The sequence below is a fragment of the Candoia aspera genome, chromosome 2 (genome assembly GCF_035149785.1).
Source record: "Candoia aspera isolate rCanAsp1 chromosome 2, rCanAsp1.hap2, whole genome shotgun sequence".
Taxonomy (NCBI): Eukaryota; Metazoa; Chordata; class Lepidosauria; order Squamata; family Boidae; genus Candoia; species Candoia aspera.
In genome coordinates this window covers 120,823,755-120,845,740 of record NC_086154.1, presented here as the reverse complement: position 1 = coordinate 120,845,740, position 21,986 = coordinate 120,823,755, and the positions used below count along the sequence as shown (strand labels likewise).

The 21,986-nt window shown below is 45.4% G+C and overlaps 1 protein-coding gene across 1 annotated transcript in view; it reads left to right on the top strand.

Moving 5' to 3' along the window:
- KCNJ16 (potassium inwardly rectifying channel subfamily J member 16) overlaps positions 1 to 20,433 on the top strand; it is a 46,075-nt gene extending 25,642 nt beyond the window's left edge. Inside the window, exon 2 of the mRNA XM_063293443.1 lies at positions 18,353 to 20,433. Coding sequence (XP_063149513.1) covers positions 18,443 to 19,714 — 1,272 coding nt within the window. The 5' untranslated portion in view covers positions 18,353 to 18,442 and the 3' untranslated portion in view covers positions 19,715 to 20,433. The remainder of the gene's footprint in view (positions 1 to 18,352) is intronic.
- Positions 20,434 to 21,986: the final 1,553 nt, after the last annotated feature.

Genomic DNA, 21,986 nt, shown 5'->3' with positions numbered 1-21,986 from the left:
TTAATATTTTTATAAATAACTCAAGGCGGTGAACATACCTAATACTCCTTCCTCTTCCTATTTTCCCCACAACAATCACCCTGTGAGGTGAGTTGGGCTGAGAGAGGGTGACTGGCCCAAGGTCACCCAGCCAGCTTTCAGGCCTAAGGCAGGATGAGAACTCACAGTCTATTGGTTTTTAGCCTGTTGCCTTAACCACTAGACCAAAATCTCCACTTCTATTGTTAAATCCAGTCAGGTAATTCCATGTTTATACCTTATCTAATTCAGTAAGTCCAAGCAGGTGAAAGCAAAGGCCTTGAATCTGTTCTGTGAAGGAACCTGTTCTGCCCTATTTCAAAGGCCACCTTCTGTCAAATTTCAATGGCCAAATACCACCTGCTGCTCCTAATATAGGATCTGGTTTCATTGGGATGGATTAAATGTTACTGCAAGATGTTCCACTGTGGATGACAGCACCTGTGCATGATATTCAAGTCTGTGGAGCTGCTTCTGTCTCTCCTCCAAATTTTTAATAAATAGTTTAATATTGACATAGTAAGGCACTGCTCTTCACTGGGACCATGATCCAAGTATCATTTTGCTGCTACCAAATATAAATTCCAAGTATCGATATTTCTAAGATTACACTTGTGTACATTGATCTCTTTTTAAAGCAGAGAAAAATAAGACAAACCTTAGTGATGAAGAGAGGAAAAAGTTTTCTAATCACTTTCCCCAGATCTTCTGTCTACTATTGTAACTGCTATTTTATATAGTGAAAATATGTTCTCTTTTCCTCCTCTTTATCCATGTGTGTATCTTACGCTGGAATCCCCCACTAAGATGCACACTTGGATGGAAAGGAAAACAGTAAAAGTTAGGCATTTGTGGGCACATGATGACAGCAAGGGAAAACCACCCGCATTTTCTAAGTATTTGTAAGTGTATTCTGGGGGAATACATTTATATGTGCTCCCAAATATTTAATGTATACTATGTTGATATTTAGGGGCTGCAGTGGCTCAGTGGTTAAGACGCTGAGTCAGGGGACCATTAAGGTCGGCAGCTCGGCTGTTCGAAACCCGAGAGCACAAGCCGTGTGACGGAGTGAGCTCCCGTCAACTTGTCCCAGCTCTTGCTAACCTAGCAGTTAGAAAGCTTGCAAATGCAAGTAGATGAATAGGTACCACTTCGGTGGGAAAACAACAGGGACATGACAGGAGCCCCCTCAGGTGTCCCCTGGGCAATGGTGACATCACCAGCAAATCCTCTCAATACAGAAGCACCTTGGTAGATGCTTCTGACACACACCAAAAATGTTGATATTTGATTGGAGAGTACATGGATACATACATATTAAAATGGCACTGGGTTAGGAAATTTTCCTGAATTTTTTCAAATGTAAGCTGATGGGATTCAGATGCCTGTGATTTCCCAGGAAAAAGTCCTCAGGATCAAAGTGGAAAACTCAATGAAAATAGCTACTCATGTTCTAATTGCAGTGAAAAAGGCACACAATTTAATGTTCAAATTATTAGAAAAGAGCCTGTAGCTAGCAAATCTAATGCTACCATGAAACTCCATGATATATACCACAGATGGTATATTATAGGCACTGGAAACAAAATACCATGAATGTGAGAAAGGTAATATGTGGAAAAGGTTGGATCTCTTTCCTTAAATGAAAATTATACTAAACTAGGAATTTTTCATTCAGAAAAAGAATAACTTTAGGGTAAAACAGAAGTTTTTATATACTGGCATGGTGTATCCTTAATGAGCAGACCTTTTTTTTCCCCCACAGTGTCAGAAGTTTGGATTTTCCAGGAATACCCCAAAATCAAATTTGTATGTAGCCTACAAAGACATTTGGAGCAAGGTTTATTACAAAAAAGAAACAAGGGGAAAAAAAGAAAAAGAGAAGGGTGTTGAAATGTTTGGAGCCACCATGTTTTTAAGTGGTGACAACACTGTAACTAGAAGATTGTTTCCATTCATAGCCGGATGAAAGTCAGATGGTTCAAATGGTTATTATTTGATTGGTTTATTCATGGCTTCTATGGTAGCAGCTTTCAAACTATATAAGCATGAGTGTCCATAGGAAAAATTTACAAAACTGAATGTAATGCTATATTCCAAGACAGTTAATAGCAGGAGGAAACAGTAGACTTCCAGGAAGGAAAATTAAGATTAAGCATGAAGAGAAACTTTGTTGATAAGAAAGCTTAGGCCAGACCAACATTAACAGGGGAAGTTGTGAAGATGGAACACATCTGCAAAAGAATCTTTAGATAAGGGTGGGGACTGCATTCCTTTAAGAGTAATATTTCAAGGACATTTGCTAGTGACGAACCTCACAAAATTCTTTCTTCCTTTCCTTAAGATTGTCATAATCACACCCTCTTTTCCATTCCCTTTCTTCAGATAATTTTTATTAAAGATGATTAAGAATTGCCTAAAGTTTAGATGGATGCAATGGATTTCCCTAACTCTATTATCTATGGCTGGCTAAGGTGCACTTTTGCTATTATCTCCATAGGTTAGCTGTCTACTTGGAGAGATAACTGTATGAAGAATCTCAAACATGCATTGTATGGACAAAAGACACTCATTATGGAGCAAATATCTGGGTTACGTTTTACCATGAGCTTCTTAAGCTATATAGTCAATGAACTAGGAACACACCGGACAACTTCTTATGCAATATATTATCCCAATTAAGATTACATATTTCATTTCTCTGTTAAGGTAGTTTACAGGAAGAATCTAATTCAAAATTGTTTGCTAATGACTGCAGGAGAAAAAAGATCACAAGGGAACCTTTTAATTCCTAAGCTCCAAATCTTTCCCAGATCAATGCTACCCAATGTCCTCTCAATGAAAGAATTAAAAATTAAAATGCATTATTTTAATATTATCTTTGCACTAATCAAATGCTGTTTTCCAACAGCTGCTATAAAATCCAAAGACATGAATGTGGATGAGTTGGATCAAAAGTTAATAATAAAAGTTACTAGAGGAGGAAAGGATGTATACTTAAGGAATTGAAGTAACCTTACTGATATCTAAGCAAGCCACCAGCAAACAGAATTCCTCAATCATGAAGGATTCTGTGCAAAGATTCTGCACCAGCTTCAAACCATTTTTGAGGGTGTGGGGAATGGAAATGATGGTGCAGCGGTCAGAGTGTAAAGCCTCTACACCAGTGTTTCTCAACCTTGGCAACTTTAAGACGTGTGGACTTCAACTCCCAGAATTCCCCAGACAGCCATGCCAGCTGGGGAATTCTGGGAGTTGAAGTCCATACGTCTTAAAGTTGCCAAGGTTGAGAAACACTGCCCTACACATATACAGATGTTTTCAAAACCCTTTGAATTGGAGCATTTGGCTTCACAGATAACTATATTAATCAGAAAATCACATGCAAGTATTTATTTAGGGTTTTGGAAGTGGAAACATTTTTCCTTTAAACGGAATACAATACTCTTCACACTCTGAAAATTGCTGGGAAGAAGTGTTTCAGAACTTGTGCAAGCACAGCACTTCTCTGTTATTAATTAAAGCGGCCTGTCTTTTTACAATCTTCCATGTGAGTCTGAAAAATAGTTGTGGCTGCTTTAAGAGTCATATTAACTTCAGTGAGTCAACTCCTTAAAGCAAGCATTAGCTTTTTTTAGGCTCTTCAGAACCTGTATGAGGCTCTTCAAAGAGTATAAGACTCACCTTGAAGCTGACTGGACAAGATGTAGTACTGCCTACTTTCAATCGACACTGCGTTCTATCCTGCATCCAACAGACCAAAGCAGAGACAGGGTTTATTACCTTCTTCAGAAACCCCAGGGATGGAGCCCTCAAAGACCTGCAAGGCATTCTGAAGATAAAATCACTTGTCTTTATGCCAACTGCAATGCATTTTGAGGAAGATCAAACTGAGGTGTCTCATCTGGTGTAATTACCTAGGAACACTATTAGCTTGTGAGGCCTGAGATTGTGGGAAAGATGGTTGTAGCTGCCTAGCTTACTGTATGCTCTCTTGATCTCTGCCTGTCTTATATGTTAGCTGAGGATGGTTGCCTGGGTGGATCCAGACAATACTGAATATACTGTTACTAAATATAATCCAATATTGAATATATTGTTATTGAATATCATCCACTGATATTCCTGGCCTTAAAGAAGTCTGTGCAATGTCTACAATTGAAGAAACTTCCCCGGATCCAGACGCAGTCAATTCTTACGCCTGATCTTAGCCAAAAGGCCAAGATCACACAGGCATAGTCAACTATTGCCCAAATAGAAATATCCCTTGCTTAAGAGGTGGTACCTGTATCAGCTGCACATATTCTTGAAGGAATCTCATTATCTCAGTCTAGGTTGTAGCCTCATTTGGGTGCACTGTCAGCCATGTTCACCCAGATAGATGACTCTACTTGTTGGAGATAGACAAAGGAAATATGGCTCTGTTGATCTTTTTGATCTTTTGGTGACTTTTGATACTGTTGACCACGGTATATTCCTGGACCACCTTTGTGAGTTTGGATTGGGGGCATTGTATTGCAGTGATTCTGCTCCTATTGGCAGGGGCAGCCTCAGAGACTAGAACTGAGTGATTGTGTTCTGGACCTCGGCTGCTGTGTTGTATGGCAACATTAAGCACTACGTGTAAGATCTAGACAAAGCCATTGAGGCAATCATCAGAAGTTTAGGATATATGTTCATGTGTATTTGTTATTGTGTTGTTTATGTTTTGTAAACCACTCTGAGATTCTTTTGTATAGCCAGCAGTATGTAAATATATTTAAGAACAACAATACAACAGTAAGCAAGTCCGCAAGTTGTCCTTTTTCTCACCTCTAAGAGGCCCCTCTCTCTGTCTTTGGTGCTGAAGCCCTATGACATGCACCTGTTAAAAAAAAAACTTAACATTGTTTCAAATTTCAATATTGTGAAGAGACAGGACATCACATGTGTTGCACGGATAGCAGAGTTAGGCCAGAAGTTAGATCAAGTGCCATTACATAGGAAAATGGAGACATAGGAAATACTTGATTTGTATCCTGTTTCCATCCAAAATACTACTCAGTGGATAGCTGATCCTTGATCTGACTTTTGACAGATCCATCTCTATCTTGTTGGTTTGAAGGTTAATTTATCAGAAACCTTAAGAACCCTAGGTCTCAATTCATCTGGCCCTTGAGTTTTAAACTCATTTAGAGTAAATGGTGATTTCCTAAACATGTTGCATATTGGTTAATATCAAGTTTCTTGTGCCTTCCTCCACCCTCTAAAGAAGAAAGTTGTCAGGAATTTCCTGAAAGGACAATATTTAGCAGAGTTTATCTCTCACAGATGCTAAAGTAATTAAAGTCCCCCATCAGTGATATATCATGTGCTTTGAAGATCTTCAGTTTACTCTTTGTTTTTATACATAACTACGGTGAGATTATTGTATGCACAAAGATGGAAAGATCTGGCAACACCCACAATGGAGGAATGGTGGGTGAAGATGATGGAACTTGCTGAGATGGCTAAATTGACTGCTTTGATCAGAGAAAAGACAATATCTCTGTTTATTGCTGACTGGAAACCCCTTGTGGCCTTTTCGTGTGAAACGGAAAAAAAAATGAACTTACGATTTATGGTTTTGATGATTAGACAGGATAGATTATAGAAAAAAGAGAGCTATGCTGTAACCATAGAGTAAGCGGTAAATTTATAATTGTACTTATAAGTGCTATAAAGAAGGTTGGAAGCTACTTCTTTGTATCTTTTTTTCTTTCTTCCCTATTTTTTCTTTTACTTTCCCCCCCCTTTCTTGCAATTTAAGCTTTCTCTTTTTCTTTTTCTTGCTTTATACTAGTGTGTACTAGTTTTTATCTTCTTTTTTTAAAAACAATAATAAAAATATTTGTTATGGATGAATATGAGAAGCTGGTGCAAATTGTGCAGAGAGGCCTCACACACACAGTGGCAGGGTATAAGATGCAGGCAGGAACAGCATACACTGAACAACACAACCAAATAGCTGGCATTGTGTAGAGGAACATCTGCATGGTGTATGGGCTAGACCCCTCCAAGTCCAGATGAGAGTTTCTACAGAAGGTCGTGGAGAATAACAGGGCTAAGATCTTGTGGGACTTCCAGATCCAGGTGGACAGGCAGGTACTGACCAATCAACCAGACATTGTGGTAGTAGACAAGGACCAGAAGACGGCAGTGGTGATAGATGTAGCAGTGCCAAGTGACAGCTACAATGGATATAAAAAGTCTACACACCCATTAAAATGCCAGGTTTTTGAGATATAAAAAAATCAAACCAAGATAAATGAGTTCAGAATTTTTTTCCACCTTTAATATAACATACAAACTGTACAATTCAATTGAAAAACAAACTGAAATCTTTTCGGGCGAAAAAATAAAAATAAAAAAACGGAATAATGTGGTTGCGTAAGTGTGCACACCCTTAAACTAATACTTTGTTGAAGCACCTTCTGATTTTATGGCAGCATTCAGTCTTTTGGGTAGGGCTCTATCAGCAAGGCACATCTTGCCTTGGGAATCTTTGCCCACTCTTCCTTACAGAAGTGCTCCAAATCTGTCAGATTGTGAGGGCATCTCCTGTGCGCAGCCCTCTTCAGGTCACCCCACAGATTTTCAACGGGATTCAGGTCTGGGCTCTGGCTGGGCCATTCCAAAATTTTGATCTTCTTCTGGTGAAGCCATTCTTTGGTTGATTTGGAGGTATGCTTTGGGTCGTTGTCGTGTTGAAAGGTGACATTCCTCTTCATCTTCAGCATTTTAGCAGAGGCCTGAAGGTTTTGTGCTGAAATTGACTGATATTTGGAACTGTTCATAATTCCCTCCACCGTGACTTAAAGCCCCAGTTCCGGCTGAAGAAAAGCAGCCCCAAACCATAAAGCTGCCACCACCAGGCTTCACTGTGGGCATGGTGCACTTTTGGTGATGCTCAGTGTTGTTTTTGCGCCACACACACTTTTGGGGATGATGGCCAAAAAGTTCAAAGAAAAACATCCAAGCCCGGCTACATTTTGCGAAAACCTACATCAAGTCTGACAAAAGCATTTGGGAAAATGTGCTATGGTCTGATGAGACCAAGGTTGAACTTTTTGGCCATCGTAGTATAATAGCTGCATGGAAAATAGCCTTTTCCCATCTAGGGCCAGTCCTTCCTCCAGAATTACACGTGGAGGCTGAGTTATTAGAATTTAAAAAGGTGTTAAAATATTTATTTTTATGGATTTTTGAAAAGCTGGTTTATTAACTTTATGCAGACATTTCTTCTTACGGTTTTTAATGATTGTTTTAAATGTTATGGGTTATTCAAGTTACTGAGGGTTATTCAAGTTATTTTAGTATGATCTTAAATTGAGTTGTAGTGAGTTATATTGTTTCATGTGCCTTACTATTTTGTACTGCACCTAATTATAGGCACACAATAAAACTACTACTACTATTTTAATTGACTATCATCAGTTGGTGGAGGGGAATCAGAACAGTGTCTATGAGCTCCAGCAATCCATTTCTAAAAGCTCCTGAACCAGATGAGGTAATTCTGCTGAATGGTTATTTGAAGATGCAGTAGTAAGATCAAAAGATGCAGTTGCCTTTATTGTCCTGAATTAGGCATGATAATGTGTTCTTATCCATGGGTGGTCATCATCATACTAAGATGTCCAACATATCAGTTCAAGCTGTCTCCTGATCTACTTCATTGCCTACAGCTCTTCTGAAAACCATTTTCCTGACTGTACAGCAGTAGAGTGGGAACTCTTAGGCAATTGAGGCAACAGTACATCTCATCATACTATCCCATAGTAAAACTAGATTCTCAACTGAATTATCAGGTATTGTCATGAGTGCCGTTGAGCTGAAGTCATCAGCGCAATGGCACACATGACAATAGCAAGGAAACAGGAGAAGGGGCTCAAGATAAGTAGCCATCAACTCACAACGACTAACGGCCAATAAACAATAGCTAAACGGATCACGGAGCACACCCAAGCCATCAGCGCTAATACAACGGAGATCGCCCAGCTGACAGCAATCACCGGATGAATAGAAAACCCGATGATGGGCGATCCCGGAACGCCAGCGGGGCCGCGCAACCCCTCACCCACCGGCAGGGCAACGTATTGGACAAAGGGGGGTGACGTGACCGCGAGTGAGGGGGCGCTGACCGGCGCGGGGTATTTAAACCCCGCACCGGCGCGCTCCTGTCACTCTCAGCTTTTTTCCCGACGCTGTACCTGCGCTGTGAATAAAACAGAGCCTGATCCACCGAACCAGTGTCTGAGCATTATTCAAAGGTAGGCAGCGCATGACATAAAGCTGAGAGTCATAAACTCAGCCTCGCCGAGCCCCACCGGACGACAACGAGCCGTGGGAGGAATAGACGGCGAGAAGACCAGCAAGATGAAGCCGGAGCGACGCGGGCAAGGAGGGCGAACCGCACGGCAAGAAACAGAGGAGGACCGACCGAGGCCAGAGGCACCGCGGACTCCCGGAGCCATGGACGCCCACCCCACCCGACCCGAGCCGCAGCTCCAACCCCAAGGGGAGATGGCGACGGAGGCAACCCGACCGTGGGAGGGAGCAACATACCTTCCGAAACCAGCGGAGGACCCCGCGCCCCACATCGCACCCCAGCAACGGACGTGGAGCGACAGCCCAACGGCGGTCAGCACGGAGGAGGACGATGGAGACACCCAGCAGACGGCGGAGCAAGCGGACCAACGGCAGAGGGAGGATGAACCCCGCCGACAACCCACCCCCGCCGACACACCGACGGAACCGGCCCCAGCGGCGGCGCGGACCGTGGACGAGGAGGCACGAGCTGAACTCGCGGCCATGCGGGCCCAACTGACGGAACTCCGGACCATGCTCCAGTCGCTTATGCCCCCCGCGCCACCCAACGACGTCCCCGCACAGGCCCACACCCCGAGCGAAGCACCGAACCCCCACGGGCCAGCGGAAGGTCAGCAGACGGCCCAGGCGGACGACACCACAGGCCGGGAAGCGAGAGGAAGAGCCGCGCAAAACGCCCGGGCCCCAAAGGACTTCCCCATCTTCTTCGATGGGAACCCCACGAAACTGTCGTTCTTCATAACGAACGCCAGGGAGTTCATGGGGAGGCACGGACACTCCTACGACTCCGAAGCCGACAAGATCGCCGCCGTGGCGATCAAACTACAAGACAGGGCGGCGGACTGGTACGTCCAACTGTACGAGTCCAGCTCCCCCGCCCTCGCCAACTTCCCTGCCTTCATCAATGAGATGAAAAACTACTTCGAAGACCCCCTAGACAAAGTGAGGGCGAAAAGCGCACTCCAAAGACTTAAACAGGGCACACGCACTGTCCCAGACTACGCCCTGGAGTTCAAAGCCCTCGCGGGGAAGGTCAGCGACTGGTCCGAGACCACCCTGCTGGAAATGTTCAAAAGGGGGCTCAATCGCGACGTTCTCCAATGGGCCCTCTACCGCGACGACCCAGAAACGCTACACGGGTGGATCCACCTCGCGGGGAAAGCCGAACACGCGCACCGCACCTTCCTCATGACAACCACGGAAGACACAAACTATGCCTGCAAAAAGGTACCCGCACCACACGTGGGGATGGCCGGCCCCATATACCCAAAAAAGAAATTCAATCGGGAGCCCTGCGGGAAGTGTGGCAAACGAGGGCACAAGACAGTGGATTGCTTTGCCAACCGACCGCCGACCAGTGCGCCTAAACCCACCCCGAAAATTAGCCCCAAACCACCCAACCTGGGGCCGCCCCCTCACCGCCGAATGACCGTGGCCACAGCGACACCAGAGGAAGGCTGGGACGCCTACTGGGGGGAAGAGGATAACGTAGAACCCGACCAGCCGGCGGGAAAAGCTCCCCGCCTGCCCTGAAACGCGTTGCGAGGCAGGCGGTGGGACAGCAGCGCGGACCACCTCGACGGAACGACGAAAGCCCCGTAATAATGGCGGCAATCAAACTCTCTGCCGGCAACGGAGCCACCACGGCCGCGGCACTAGTGGACTCGGGGTGCTCAAAAAACCTCATCTACCCCGACCTAGTCACCAAACTCGACCTCCGCTGCTTCCCCCTCCCCACGCCGTTGGCATTCCACCAGCTGGACGGCTCTACAGCGGGAGGGAAACCAGCCACGCTACAAACCGAGCCGGTCACCCTGCAAATGGGCACTCACACTGAACGCACATCGTTCGTCGTCACTCACATTGGACGGCCCATTGCAGTCCTGGGGATGCCATGGCTCGCGACAAACAACCCGCGCATCAACTGGGAGACCCGCACCTTCACATTCGGCGACGGCGAGTATCGGGCACCAGTTCCAGCGGGCAGAACCAACCCCACTGTAGGACGAGCGGAGGCGACTACACAGGACAACGCCGCTACCATAGCAGACCTACCGGAACAATACGCCGACTTCTCCGAGGTCTTCGGAGAGGCGGAAGCTGACCAACTACCCCCCCACCGCAAGACGGATTGCCAGATCGACCTGCTGCCTGACGTCCCCTTGCCTAGACCAAAGATCTACTCGATGACCCCGAAGGAGATGGCAACCCTCCGGGAGTTCATCGATAAAAACCTAGACAGGGGATTCATAGAGCCAGCATGCTCTATGTCGGAATAAGTCGGAGCCCCCGTCTTATTCCGGGAGAAGAAAGACGGCACCCTACGGCTCTGCACCGACTACCGGGGCCTAAACGCGGCTTCCCTGTCCAACAAATACCCCTTACCCCTGGTGAAGGACATGCTCGCCCACCTGTCCACGGGCAAAGTCTTTTCCAAATTGGACCTTCGCGAGGCGTACTATCGCATCCGAATCAGGGAGGGGGACGAATGGAAGACTGCGTTCAACTGCCCCCTAGGCGCCTTCCAGTACAAAGTGCTGCCCTTCGGACTCGCGGGGGCCCCTGGGGTGTTCATGCAGCTCATCAATGAGGTACTGCATGAACATCTGTTCAAAGGGGTCCTGGTCTACATCGACGTCCTTATTTACACAAAAACGCACGAGGAACATGTGAACCTAGTCAGGCAAGTCCTCGACAAGCTCAGAAGGGCGCAGCTCTATGCCAAGCCTACAAAGTGCGAGTTTCACAAAGCGCGCCTAGACTACCTGGGGTACCGAATCTCCGGGGACGGCATAGAAATGGACCCCGCAAAAGTCGAGGCGGTGCTAAACTGGGAGCGCCCCCGCAACAGACGCCAACTCCAGAGCTTCCTCGGATTCGCGAATTTTTACAGGTCATTCGCCCGGGGGTTCGCAGAGATAGCCCTCCCCCTAACGGACCTCCTCAAAACCAAAGGGGTGGGGGACACCCGACGCGCCAAGAATCCGGGCACAGTGTTGAATTGGACTCCCACGTGCCAGACCGCATTCAACAAGCTGAAAGCGCTGTTCACCACGGAGCCAATCCTCGCGCACCTGGACCCAGAACGGCCGTTCGTGGTCCAAGCCGACGCCTCAGACTTCTCCCTGGGGGCCATCCTACTCCAAAAGGACCCCACGGGACTCCTGAAACCATGCGCCTACCTGTCAAGGAAGTTCTCCGAGACAGAAAGGCGATGGCACGTCTGGGAGAAAGAAGCCTTCGCGGTAAAATCGGCGCTAGAAACATGGCGACACCTACTCGAGGGAGCCACCCAACCATTCGAGGTCTGGACCGACCACCGGAACCTCGAGGCCCTACGAACGCCCAGACACCTTAGCCCAAAACAGGTCCGATGGGCCCAATTCTTCAGCCGCTTTAATTTCCAGCTGAAGTTCATGCCGGGCAAAAAGAACTTCCTGGCCGACGCCCTCTCCCGACTGCCCCAAGACGAAGAGCCCGCCCCAGACACCATTGGGACGGTCCTATCTGCCTCGCAACTGGGGATGGCCGTGACCACCCGAAGCGGCGCTCGGAGGCAGCTCGACTCTACGGCGCAGCCGACGGCGGGACAACCTGCGACCAGACGAAGCCAACCGCAACTACCAGGGGGAATGCGCACGGACCTCGCCGCCGCCCTCAAAACCGACCCCTGGTTCCTGGCAAACCCCGACAAGGTAACGATGGCACAGGACCTGGCATGGGGGGAAGGCAGAATCTATGTCCCGGACTCGCAACGCCAAGCGATCTTGCATAGGTCACACGACGCCAAACAAACGGGACACTTTGGGTTCCTCAAGACCCTACACCTAACACGGCGTCAATTCTGGTGGCCCGCGCTCAGGCGAGACGTAAAAGCATACGTAGCGTCCTGCCCAACGTGCGCTAGGGCCAAACGGGCACCAGGCAAACCCGCGGGGCTATTACAACGGGTGGCAGAACCCTCCCGCCCATGGGAGGAAATCTCTATGGATTTTATAGTGGACCTCCCACCCAGCCAGAAGAAAACGGCCATTTGGGTGGTGAAGGATTACTTCTCAAAGCAGGCCCACTTCATCCCCTGCACGTCGGTCCCATCCGCACAACAACTAGCCAAACTCTTCCTCATCCACGTGTACAGGCTACACGGATGTCCCACACGTGTGGTGACCGACAGGGGCACACAGTTCACCTCCAAATTCTGGCGGGCCTTCCTAAAGCTGACGGGGACCCAACAGGCCCTATCCACTGCCTGGCAACCCCAGACGGACGGAGCCACAGAGGTCCTCAATGCCACCTTAGAGCAATTCATACGCTCATATACTAACTATCACCAAGACGACTGGGCTGAACTGCTCCCGTTCGCCGAAGTCGCATACAACAACGCCGTCCACACGAGCACGGGGAAAACTCCGTTCGAGGTAGTCTCGGGGCGCGACTTCGTCCCCATACCGGAGCTACCTCAACCCCCGGAACCCCAGGTGGACGCTAGCGACTGGGGACGGAAGATCGCGGAATCATGGCCAATAATCACAGCGGCGCTGAAGGATGCACAGGCAGCCTACAAAGAGCAGGCCGACAAGCACCGGCGCCAACAACCGACGTTCCAAGTCTACCTATCCACCAAATTCCTAAAGTCACCCCAACCCTCGAAAAAACTGGGGCCTAAGTACATCGGGCCGTTCCGAGTCACGCAAATAGTGAACCCGGTAGCAATATGCTTGGACCTGCCACACAACCTACGGAGACTCCACCCGGTGTTCCACACCAGCCTCCTGAAACCGGCAACCACCTCTCGATGGCACCCAAGCACGCCACAGCCCTCACCGGTGATGATCGACGGGCAACATCACTTTGAGATAAGGGACATACTCGACTCCCGCAAGCAACGAGGAACTCTACACTATTTGGTCAGGTGGAAACACTTCCCCCACCCGGAATGGGTGGCGGCGCACAACGTTAACGCGCCTGACCTGACCCGGGCATTTCACCGGGCATACCCCGACAAGCCACAACCAAGGTTAGCAAGCCGTCCCCTGCAAACCCCCCCCCACGGCCCCCCCCGCCTACCGTGCCCCAAGGGAAAGGGCCCCCCCAAGCCCGCGACTTGGGTGGACCTCCCCCCCCCGGGACTCACTCCCCCCGCCCCGGGCCCACGAGGCAGTGACAAGCATTCGCCAGCACCCTCCCCCCGCCCCCGGCCACGGGGGAGTGGCAAGCAAGTCAACAGGGCAACCTGGGGGCAACGCCCAGGAGCACAAATAACAAAGGCGACGCACTTTAAATAAAAAAGAAGGGCCCTACCTGGAGCTGATAAGCACCCGACCAGCCACGCCTCTCTCCTCGCCGAACTGAGCCAAACAAAACAGGGTGTGGCTGGAGCATGCGCATGCCAGGGCGTGACCCGGGCATGCGCACTAAGGACACACCCTGGGAAGGCACGTGGTAGAGGGAGGAGCAAAGGGAGGGGCGACAACTACTCCGGCGGGAATTTCAAAAAAAAAAAAAAAAGTAAAGAAGTGCCGTTTGACAGCTCCACCGAGAAAAAGGAAAAAACCAGAAAACCGGGGGGGAGCACTATTCGGACAGGGGGCAGTATGTCATGAGTGCCGTTGAGCTGAAGTCATCAGCGCAATGGCACACATGACAATAGCAAGGAAACAGGAGAAGGGGCTCAAGATAAGTAGCCATCAACTCACAACGACTAACGGCCAATAAACAATAGCTAAACGGATCACGGAGCACACCCAAGCCATCAGCGCTAATACAACGGAGATCGCCCAGCTGACAGCAATCACCGGATGAATAGAAAACCCGATGATGGGCGATCCCGGAACGCCAGCGGGGCCGCGCAACCCCTCACCCACCGGCAGGGCAACGTATTGGACAAAGGGGGGTGACGTGACCGCGAGTGAGGGGGCGCTGACCGGCGCGGGGTATTTAAACCCCGCACCGGCGCGCTCCTGTCACTCTCAGCTTTTTTCCCGACGCTGTACCTGCGCTGTGAATAAACCAGAGCCTGATCCACCGAACCAGTGTCTGAGCATTATTCAAAGGTAGGCAGCGCATGACAGGTATCTTGTTTGGGACCCAACCTTACCCAGAATATTCAGCAATGCTTTAGATTCTGTCAATCTCTGGAAGAAGATTATACATGTGGAGTTCATTTGGGGGGGAGGGGGATGTGAGTGGCCAGTCTGGTATATCTGCTCACCACAAGGCCGCAGAAGCCATGCTGAAGCCTGAAACTACGAGCTGCTTTCAAGTCAAAGGACTTTATTTTCAGAACCATATTTCATTTTCAAGAACTGTGTGAGTGTTGCAGGTAAGGTTGGTTTCTATCCAGAAGATAGGGGTTAAAGAAATTGACTAAGGGCAGCCCTCTTTGTAGTGGATGGAGTGGATCTCTTGCCAGATGTGAGGGTTTAGTCTCTCTCCTGAGAATACAGGCCCTGGTTGTTTTCCTCTGAATCCACACCTGTAAGAAACTTCCTATTCTTATTTTAGAGATGACTCTTGGAAAAGGAATGGATGAAAATGGGAAGGGGTGCTTAAAGCCACAGTTACATCAAGTCTATGAATATTTCCAATAACTACATTCCAGAAGTATTTTTGGAACCATGAATGTTATGTTGTTGTTGTTTTAATGAAGGCCACATTCTGAGGATATGCCACCATATGTCACATTCGTTCTTGTCCCGGAAAAGAAAAGGAAAGTATGCTAGGTTTTTTAAGTGTTTTGGAAAAGTGTCTTTGCACAGCTGACATTGTAGTTCATATGGCTAAGGAATTCTTGATCTTTAGCACATCCCAAATGAGATGGACTACACTTCATGGGGCAGATATTTCACAATGAAAAGCATGAGTGTGGGGGAGCAGTCATGGTTTTACTAACATTTTAGTGACTCCAAATTTGTAATCTCTGCTTGTGAAAATTCTGTATGTAAGAAGCATAGCACAGAGGAACGTTGGGGAGGAGGAAGAGAAAATTAATGAATGTGTCACTGAGGTAGGAAACTTTATGAGTGACAACTGATTTGAGTTCAAGTTTCCATCATTCTCATCATCTGAATTCTTTGGACAGATAGATAACTTTCTCTTGCTGCTAGTAAGTATAAAGTGAAGTAAAGAAAAGATGCACAGCAAGTAGATGATACTAAAAAGGTACAGGGTTGAAGTAACAGATTATACTACTTCAGAATACATGGAGATTATATAACAGGAAACAAGCAACAAAATTCCCTGCAAATACAAACTTAATGTCTAAGGAAAAAAAGCATTAAAGTGGTGCACAAATGACTTCTCAACATTTTCCATTATATTTGTGAACAGAGAAATTGGGGAAACTATTTTGTCTTAGTTTGGAAGGATCTGTGATTGCCATGAAATAAACCAGGTCTCTCCTCACCCACCCCTTTAAGATTCCTTCACAATCACTGCCTACAGCAACAGCAGCCATTGTCCTTGTTGCGCACCATTGCAAGTGCCCAGGCTGTAAAAGTACTCTGTGGTGTAGCTCTTAAAGGGCTTCAACATGAGGTTCTCTCTTGCATCATCAAGATACAGGATGGGATTCTTGTCATTCCTTGACTATAAGGTATCAGGAGGGTATCTTGTGTTGGTTAGTTCTCTCCCAGTACACTGACAATGTCTCTCTCTTCTTTCACAAATGGCTTGGGATCCAGGAAGCCTGAGCAATGTTCCTATCAGAAACCCCCGAAGCCTTAAACCAGTTCCTAAAGGTAGTGATGGTCTAGAAGAGGGGTAACAAACTTAAACCTGACAATGCAGCAGTACTCTAACTTTAGGGGGAAGGTGGGTGTCATGCGCTGCCTACCTCCGAATGATACTCAGACGCTGATTCTGTGGAACAGGCTCTGATTTATTCGCAGTGTAGGTACAGTATAGGAAAAAAGCTGAGAGTGACAGGAGCGCGCCGGTGCGGGGTTTAAATACCCCGCGCCGGTCAGCGCCCCCTCACTCGTGGTTACGTCACACCCCTTTGTCCAACACGTTGTCCTGCCGGTAGGTGAGGGGTTGCGAGGCCCCGCTGGCGTTCCGGGATCGCCCATCATCGGTTTCTCTATTCCTCCGGTGATTGCTGTCAGCTGGGCGATCTCCGTTGCGTTAGCGCTAACAGCTTGGGTGTGCCTCGCGATCCGTTTAGCCATTGTTTCTTGTCCTTCCGTCTTTGTCAGTTGATGGCTACTTATCTTGAGCCCCTTCCCCTGTTTCCTTGTTATTGTCATGTGTGCCATTGCGCTGATGTCTTCAGCTCAACGGCACTCATGACAGTGGGGGTATGAGAGATCTGCTCCAGAATGAGAATTTACTGTTTTGAATGGGCTACTACTCCCTTTAAAAAGTCAGTTTTTGCATTTTGGATTATTTCCAGACCTGCTTTTATATTTGGATGCCCAGATAGCAGCTGTGATCTCTGTTCATTACAACTATTATTCTGAATATCAAAGGTGGCCATGATGATGCACGCTCTTTCTATGTAGGATCATTTGACAAACCTCCAAAAACTTAAATCAGTCCAGAATGCAGCAGCACTGGCTACATATTTAAATTTTGGAAGGTAGAAAAAACAAGGGGGAAAGAAAGAGGAGAAATAAAAGGCACAAAAATTAGGCCACATGTTGTAACCATGAGGATTCCATTTTTCATTCTTAAAATGGAGGCTGCAGGTTGAATGAATTTCTTTCTGAATTTCTGCTATGTGTTACAGGAATCAGATTTCACTTAGTATGTTGGGGTGAGACACAGTGGCTGACCCCCATTTTTTAAGTATCAAGGCTACCTTTTATTGCAATCTAGATGTTAAGACTTAAAATAAACCCAAGAGTTCCTAATATGATGTTCTTTATATTACCAAAGCCAGGGATGAATTAAAACCATAAAATAATTTTGGGTCATCAGCCATGTAAGAAAAGCTGCTACACTATTTTCTAAAATCTGCATTATATGCATTTTAAAATTTAAACCAGTTACCTTTGCTTTGTACATACTTGGGGGGAAGGTCAATAATTTTATGGGAGATTTAGTCAGAGTTTTTAATTGGAGGTGCCAAGAACATGAAACAAGATATAAGTGAGATATATGTAAAATACATCTCAGTAGGTGGCAGCACCTGTATGAACTTCTCCGGGTTTAGAAGTGAAGCTGGGTTGGGCCTGGTTTATATCTATTTTTATAATATTTGCAGATCTCCCAACTAATTAAAAATTGGGAAGATGAACAAAGCAGTGATAAAACATCATCAGAATAATAAAAAAATATGATTACAAATCATACATACTAAAGGTGGGTGCCCACAAACAGTTCGACCTAAAGGTACATTGAAATAATAATAATAATAATAGTTTTCACTGCCTTGCAAAAGGCAAGGAGACAGGGGGGCCAAATATATCTCCACGGAAAGCCAGTTCCAGCGCTTGGAGGCTACAATGGAAAAAGTTTGCTGTCTAGACCACTCTCCACATACTTCTCATAGGGAGGGATCACTCTTTAGATGTTTGGACATTAACACCTGAATGGGAAATCTCCAAGGAATAGCAGGGCTGCAGACTAGACTGGGGTGTTGGAAAAACGTCCCAGAAAAGATCAGTGGCAAATCCATACAGTGGAAGTCCATACAGTTGCCAAGGGAATGACCTGATTGTGTCCGTGGAATTGTTGTCAAGCTCAGGTTGAAGGACACTTTGAGCATGAGCGCTGACTTAGCAACTCCCTAAATCTCTATCTACTTAGAGTTAGCATATCTGGTTAAATAGTCTAAGTTAAGATCAAGAGGGGCAGAAAATGAATAAACCATCACCCAAAGTACATTCAGTTGAAAACTGTATATTAAGAGTGCAAGATAAAAATAACTTGTTTATTGTTTCAATCCCCCAATTAAGTTGGTATGGATTCCACATATGGCTTCAAAAATGTAACTGGGGCCAAACTGAAAATGTCAAATCTTTACTTTTTGTTTGTTCTTCAGGTTATAAATGAAAAGAGAGGGACAGATCCACAGATGAGTGAGATAATTCAGTGCGTCCTCTAAAATAATTCCACAATACCAACCTGAAGCATGGCGGAGCACAGTGATAAACTTATAAGCATGGAAGCAAATAAACTCAAACATTCACAGAGTTACCAGGAAACTACTTCAGTGGGGATTAAAAGAATGCAAAAGCGATTCCTTCAGAAAGATGGAAGTTGCAATGTTTACTTCAAACATATCTTTGGGGAGTGGGAGAGCTATGTGGCTGATATTTTCACCACATTGGTGGATATCAAGTGGCGCCATATGTTTGTGATCTTTTCCTTATCTTATATCCTATCTTGGTTATTGTTTGGCTTAGTTTTTTGGCTCATTGCACTCCAGCATGGTGACTTATCACCAGAAGAAGGAGTCACCCCTTGTGTGGAGAATGTTCATAGTTTCACAGGGGCTTTCTTATTCTCTCTGGAAACCCAAACCACCATAGGCTATGGATCCCGCTGTGTCACCGAAGAGTGCTCTGCAGCAATCCTGACTGTTGTCCTACAATCCGTGTTAGGCTGCATCATCGACACATTCATTATTGGAGCTGCTGTAGCAAAAATGGCAACTGCCCGAAAGCGGGCTCAGACCATCCGCTTTAGCTATTATGCAACAGTAGGCTTACGAGATGGTAAACTCTGTCTGATGTGGCGGATAGGTGATTTTCGACCCAATCATATGGTAGAAGGTACAGTAAGAGCCCAGCTCTTGAGATATGTTGAAGACAGGGTAGGCAGGATGATCCTGGAATACAAAGACTTAAAACTGCTAAATGATCAGATCATTCTTGCTACCCCAGTGACCATTGTCCATGAAATTAACCAGGATAGTCCATTGTATGATCTTGACAGGAAAACTCTGGCTAAGGACAATTTTGAGATCCTGGTTACATTTGTTTACACTGGAGATTCAACAGGAACATCACATCAGTCAAGGAGTTCCTATGTGCCTCGAGAAATCCTTTGGGGGCACAGATTCAATGATGTCTTGCAACTGAAGAAAAAATACTACAAAGTCAACTGCCTGCAATTTGAAGAAACCACTGAGGTTTATGCTCCTTACTGTAGTGCCAAGCATCTAGATAAAAAGGAACAAGAATACACAGGTTTTGATAAGACAACAAATGGAGAACCAGAAATCTCCTCTTCCTCCTCCTCAGGAATCAGAGTCCGGTCATTTAGTGCTGATGCTTTAATTATTCATTCTGAAGTTTCTGGAGAGCCAGCCAAAATTTCCAGTCCAGTTAATACAATGGAGCCACCGTATGAGACTGCTCTGGCAACTTTAAGCCGCATTTCAATGGAATCCCAGATTTAGCAATCAATGACTTTTGCACAATTATAACAACTATCAAGCGCACAAGGTCAATTAAATTGACCCTCAAATGGAAGAAGAAATTTACTGACAAATTGTTAAGATTACACTCTGACATTCCTTTTAATATATAACTGTATCTTCTTTAAATTATCCTTTTCACAATATATTAAATTCTGAATAGTGACACTGGAAGATTGAAAATTCAAACTTATCACTGAATTCACAAAGAGATAATCATTTGAAAAATTAGTCACGTATTATTCTACAATTTAGACATATTTTGGAATTGATCCAGGTTTATGTAATTTTGGAGTTTGACACAATTTGCTAAGATTGTTTCAAAATTACTTATTTGCATGTTGCAGAACAGTCAATCCCAGTTTTTGTTTCTTTGTAAATCGTTAGGCTTTTCTTCAGATTAAGCATTTTTCTTTTCTTGTTTAAAATTAGAAGTTAAAAAATTGACCTTTTTTGGAATTGAAAATATTACAGGTCATGCGTAAACTATGAGGAAAAAATACTGGCTTCACAGAAAATGAAAACAAGTAGCTAATGTTGCCAAAAGCACCTTATTTGTTTGCACTTTATGTTAATAACTGCTACTAATTTGTTGTGGAAATATAAGGTCAAATGTGTTCAAATCTATGTTTGTAGTATTTTCAAACAGCAGTTTTTAAATCATCTAATACTTCTGTGCAGAAAACGTTTAAAATTGGTTCTGAGGAAAAATAGCATTTTGTAACATAGAGTAGTGCTAAGTGTGATTTTTAAAATTAATAAACATTTTCTCCTCACTAGTTGGAATCCTCTTTTATTTTATTCTTCATTTTTCAGCACTTAACTAGACTGGGGCATTTTGCAACCCAAACATGTGATCTGTAAACCAGGCAAGCCAGTTTCATTAAGTGCAGGTTGATGGCTTTCAGTTCCCACTAAAAGCATCCTTAAACTTGCTCTTGAAAACCTGGGTTGTGACAAGCCCTCATTGGCTAAATAGTCTGCTGAGGAACTAGAACATACTTACCTATGCTACAATTGTGTATTTTCCAATCAGTAGCTCACAGGTTTTTTGGGCAAACACCAGATGTGATGTCGGAGGCACAGGAGAAGAAATGTCTATGAAACAATAATGAGTATTGTTCCCTTAAAAGTCTTGAATTGTGGGAGGAAAGCTGAAAATGTGGACCACTGATACCCTTTGCAGAAGTATGGATTTTGTTTTGTTTTTTAACTGAAAGTTTCTTTGTAGTAGCTAATGTGAAATGAGAGAAAATTGTAGCACTCATTCATTCTTAGAAGATCAGCTTCATTGAACTTATTGATGGAATGGGGCTTTTTGAAGAAGATAGATGTATTAAGGGTATTAAGGGTTTAATGTACCTATTTTACTGATTATTAGTTAAAAAAGAAAAAAAAAGTGAAACATCTCCAAACCATAATAGGCCAGCATGATCTCAAGGGACTATAAAAATGGGACTTTGGGGACAGAGGTGTTTCATGGTTTGCCCATACTTGATATAACCATGAAGGGAAGGTATAGTGTGTACTACAGTCAATAGGTAAAAAGGTCAAAGAGGGGATGCTGCTGTGCCACAAGCTGCGCAACTGATTTTCCCAAGATTCTGCAAAATATCAAGACTCTTACAGCACTTTAAAGACAAGCAGATTGATATGGTGTAACACTTTATAACTACAGCATACTTCTTTTTAAAAAATGGGGGGGTGCACAAGACCATTTGATTTTACTGCAGTAGGCTGACATTCCCAGTTCTGTGGAAGCTGTTGAAAGTACTCAGTAACCAAAATGGAACATACACCAGTAAATGCCAGATCACTTAAGGAACTGGTAAATATGAAAGTGCACACGTGTAGAAGCTGCCATCTGAAATGAATGAGGTTGACTCTACATGGAAGTTTCAAAATCCTATAGAACCTCTCTCAAATTGTAGCTCAAATTCTACTTCTTGGGAGGGAAGATCATACTGTATGAAATGGACAGCTCCCTAGCAGAAGTTCTGGAAAGGGTACAAAAGTGGGGGAAAAGACTCCAATTCCAGCAGAATGTGACGTATTGTCCTCAATCTTATGATGCTGAGGTAAAATTAAATCTGTGCTTGATATTTTGGGAGGCAGCTTTGCTTTCAGCTTTAAGTGGTTTACTGTAACTAAAAGTGTCATGGAATTTGAGCAGGGACACTTGCCTAAGGGGAGCAGCTCTGCTTCCACTCTTGCATGTGGAGTTGAGTTGGACACAAGCCAGCTCAGATTGGGC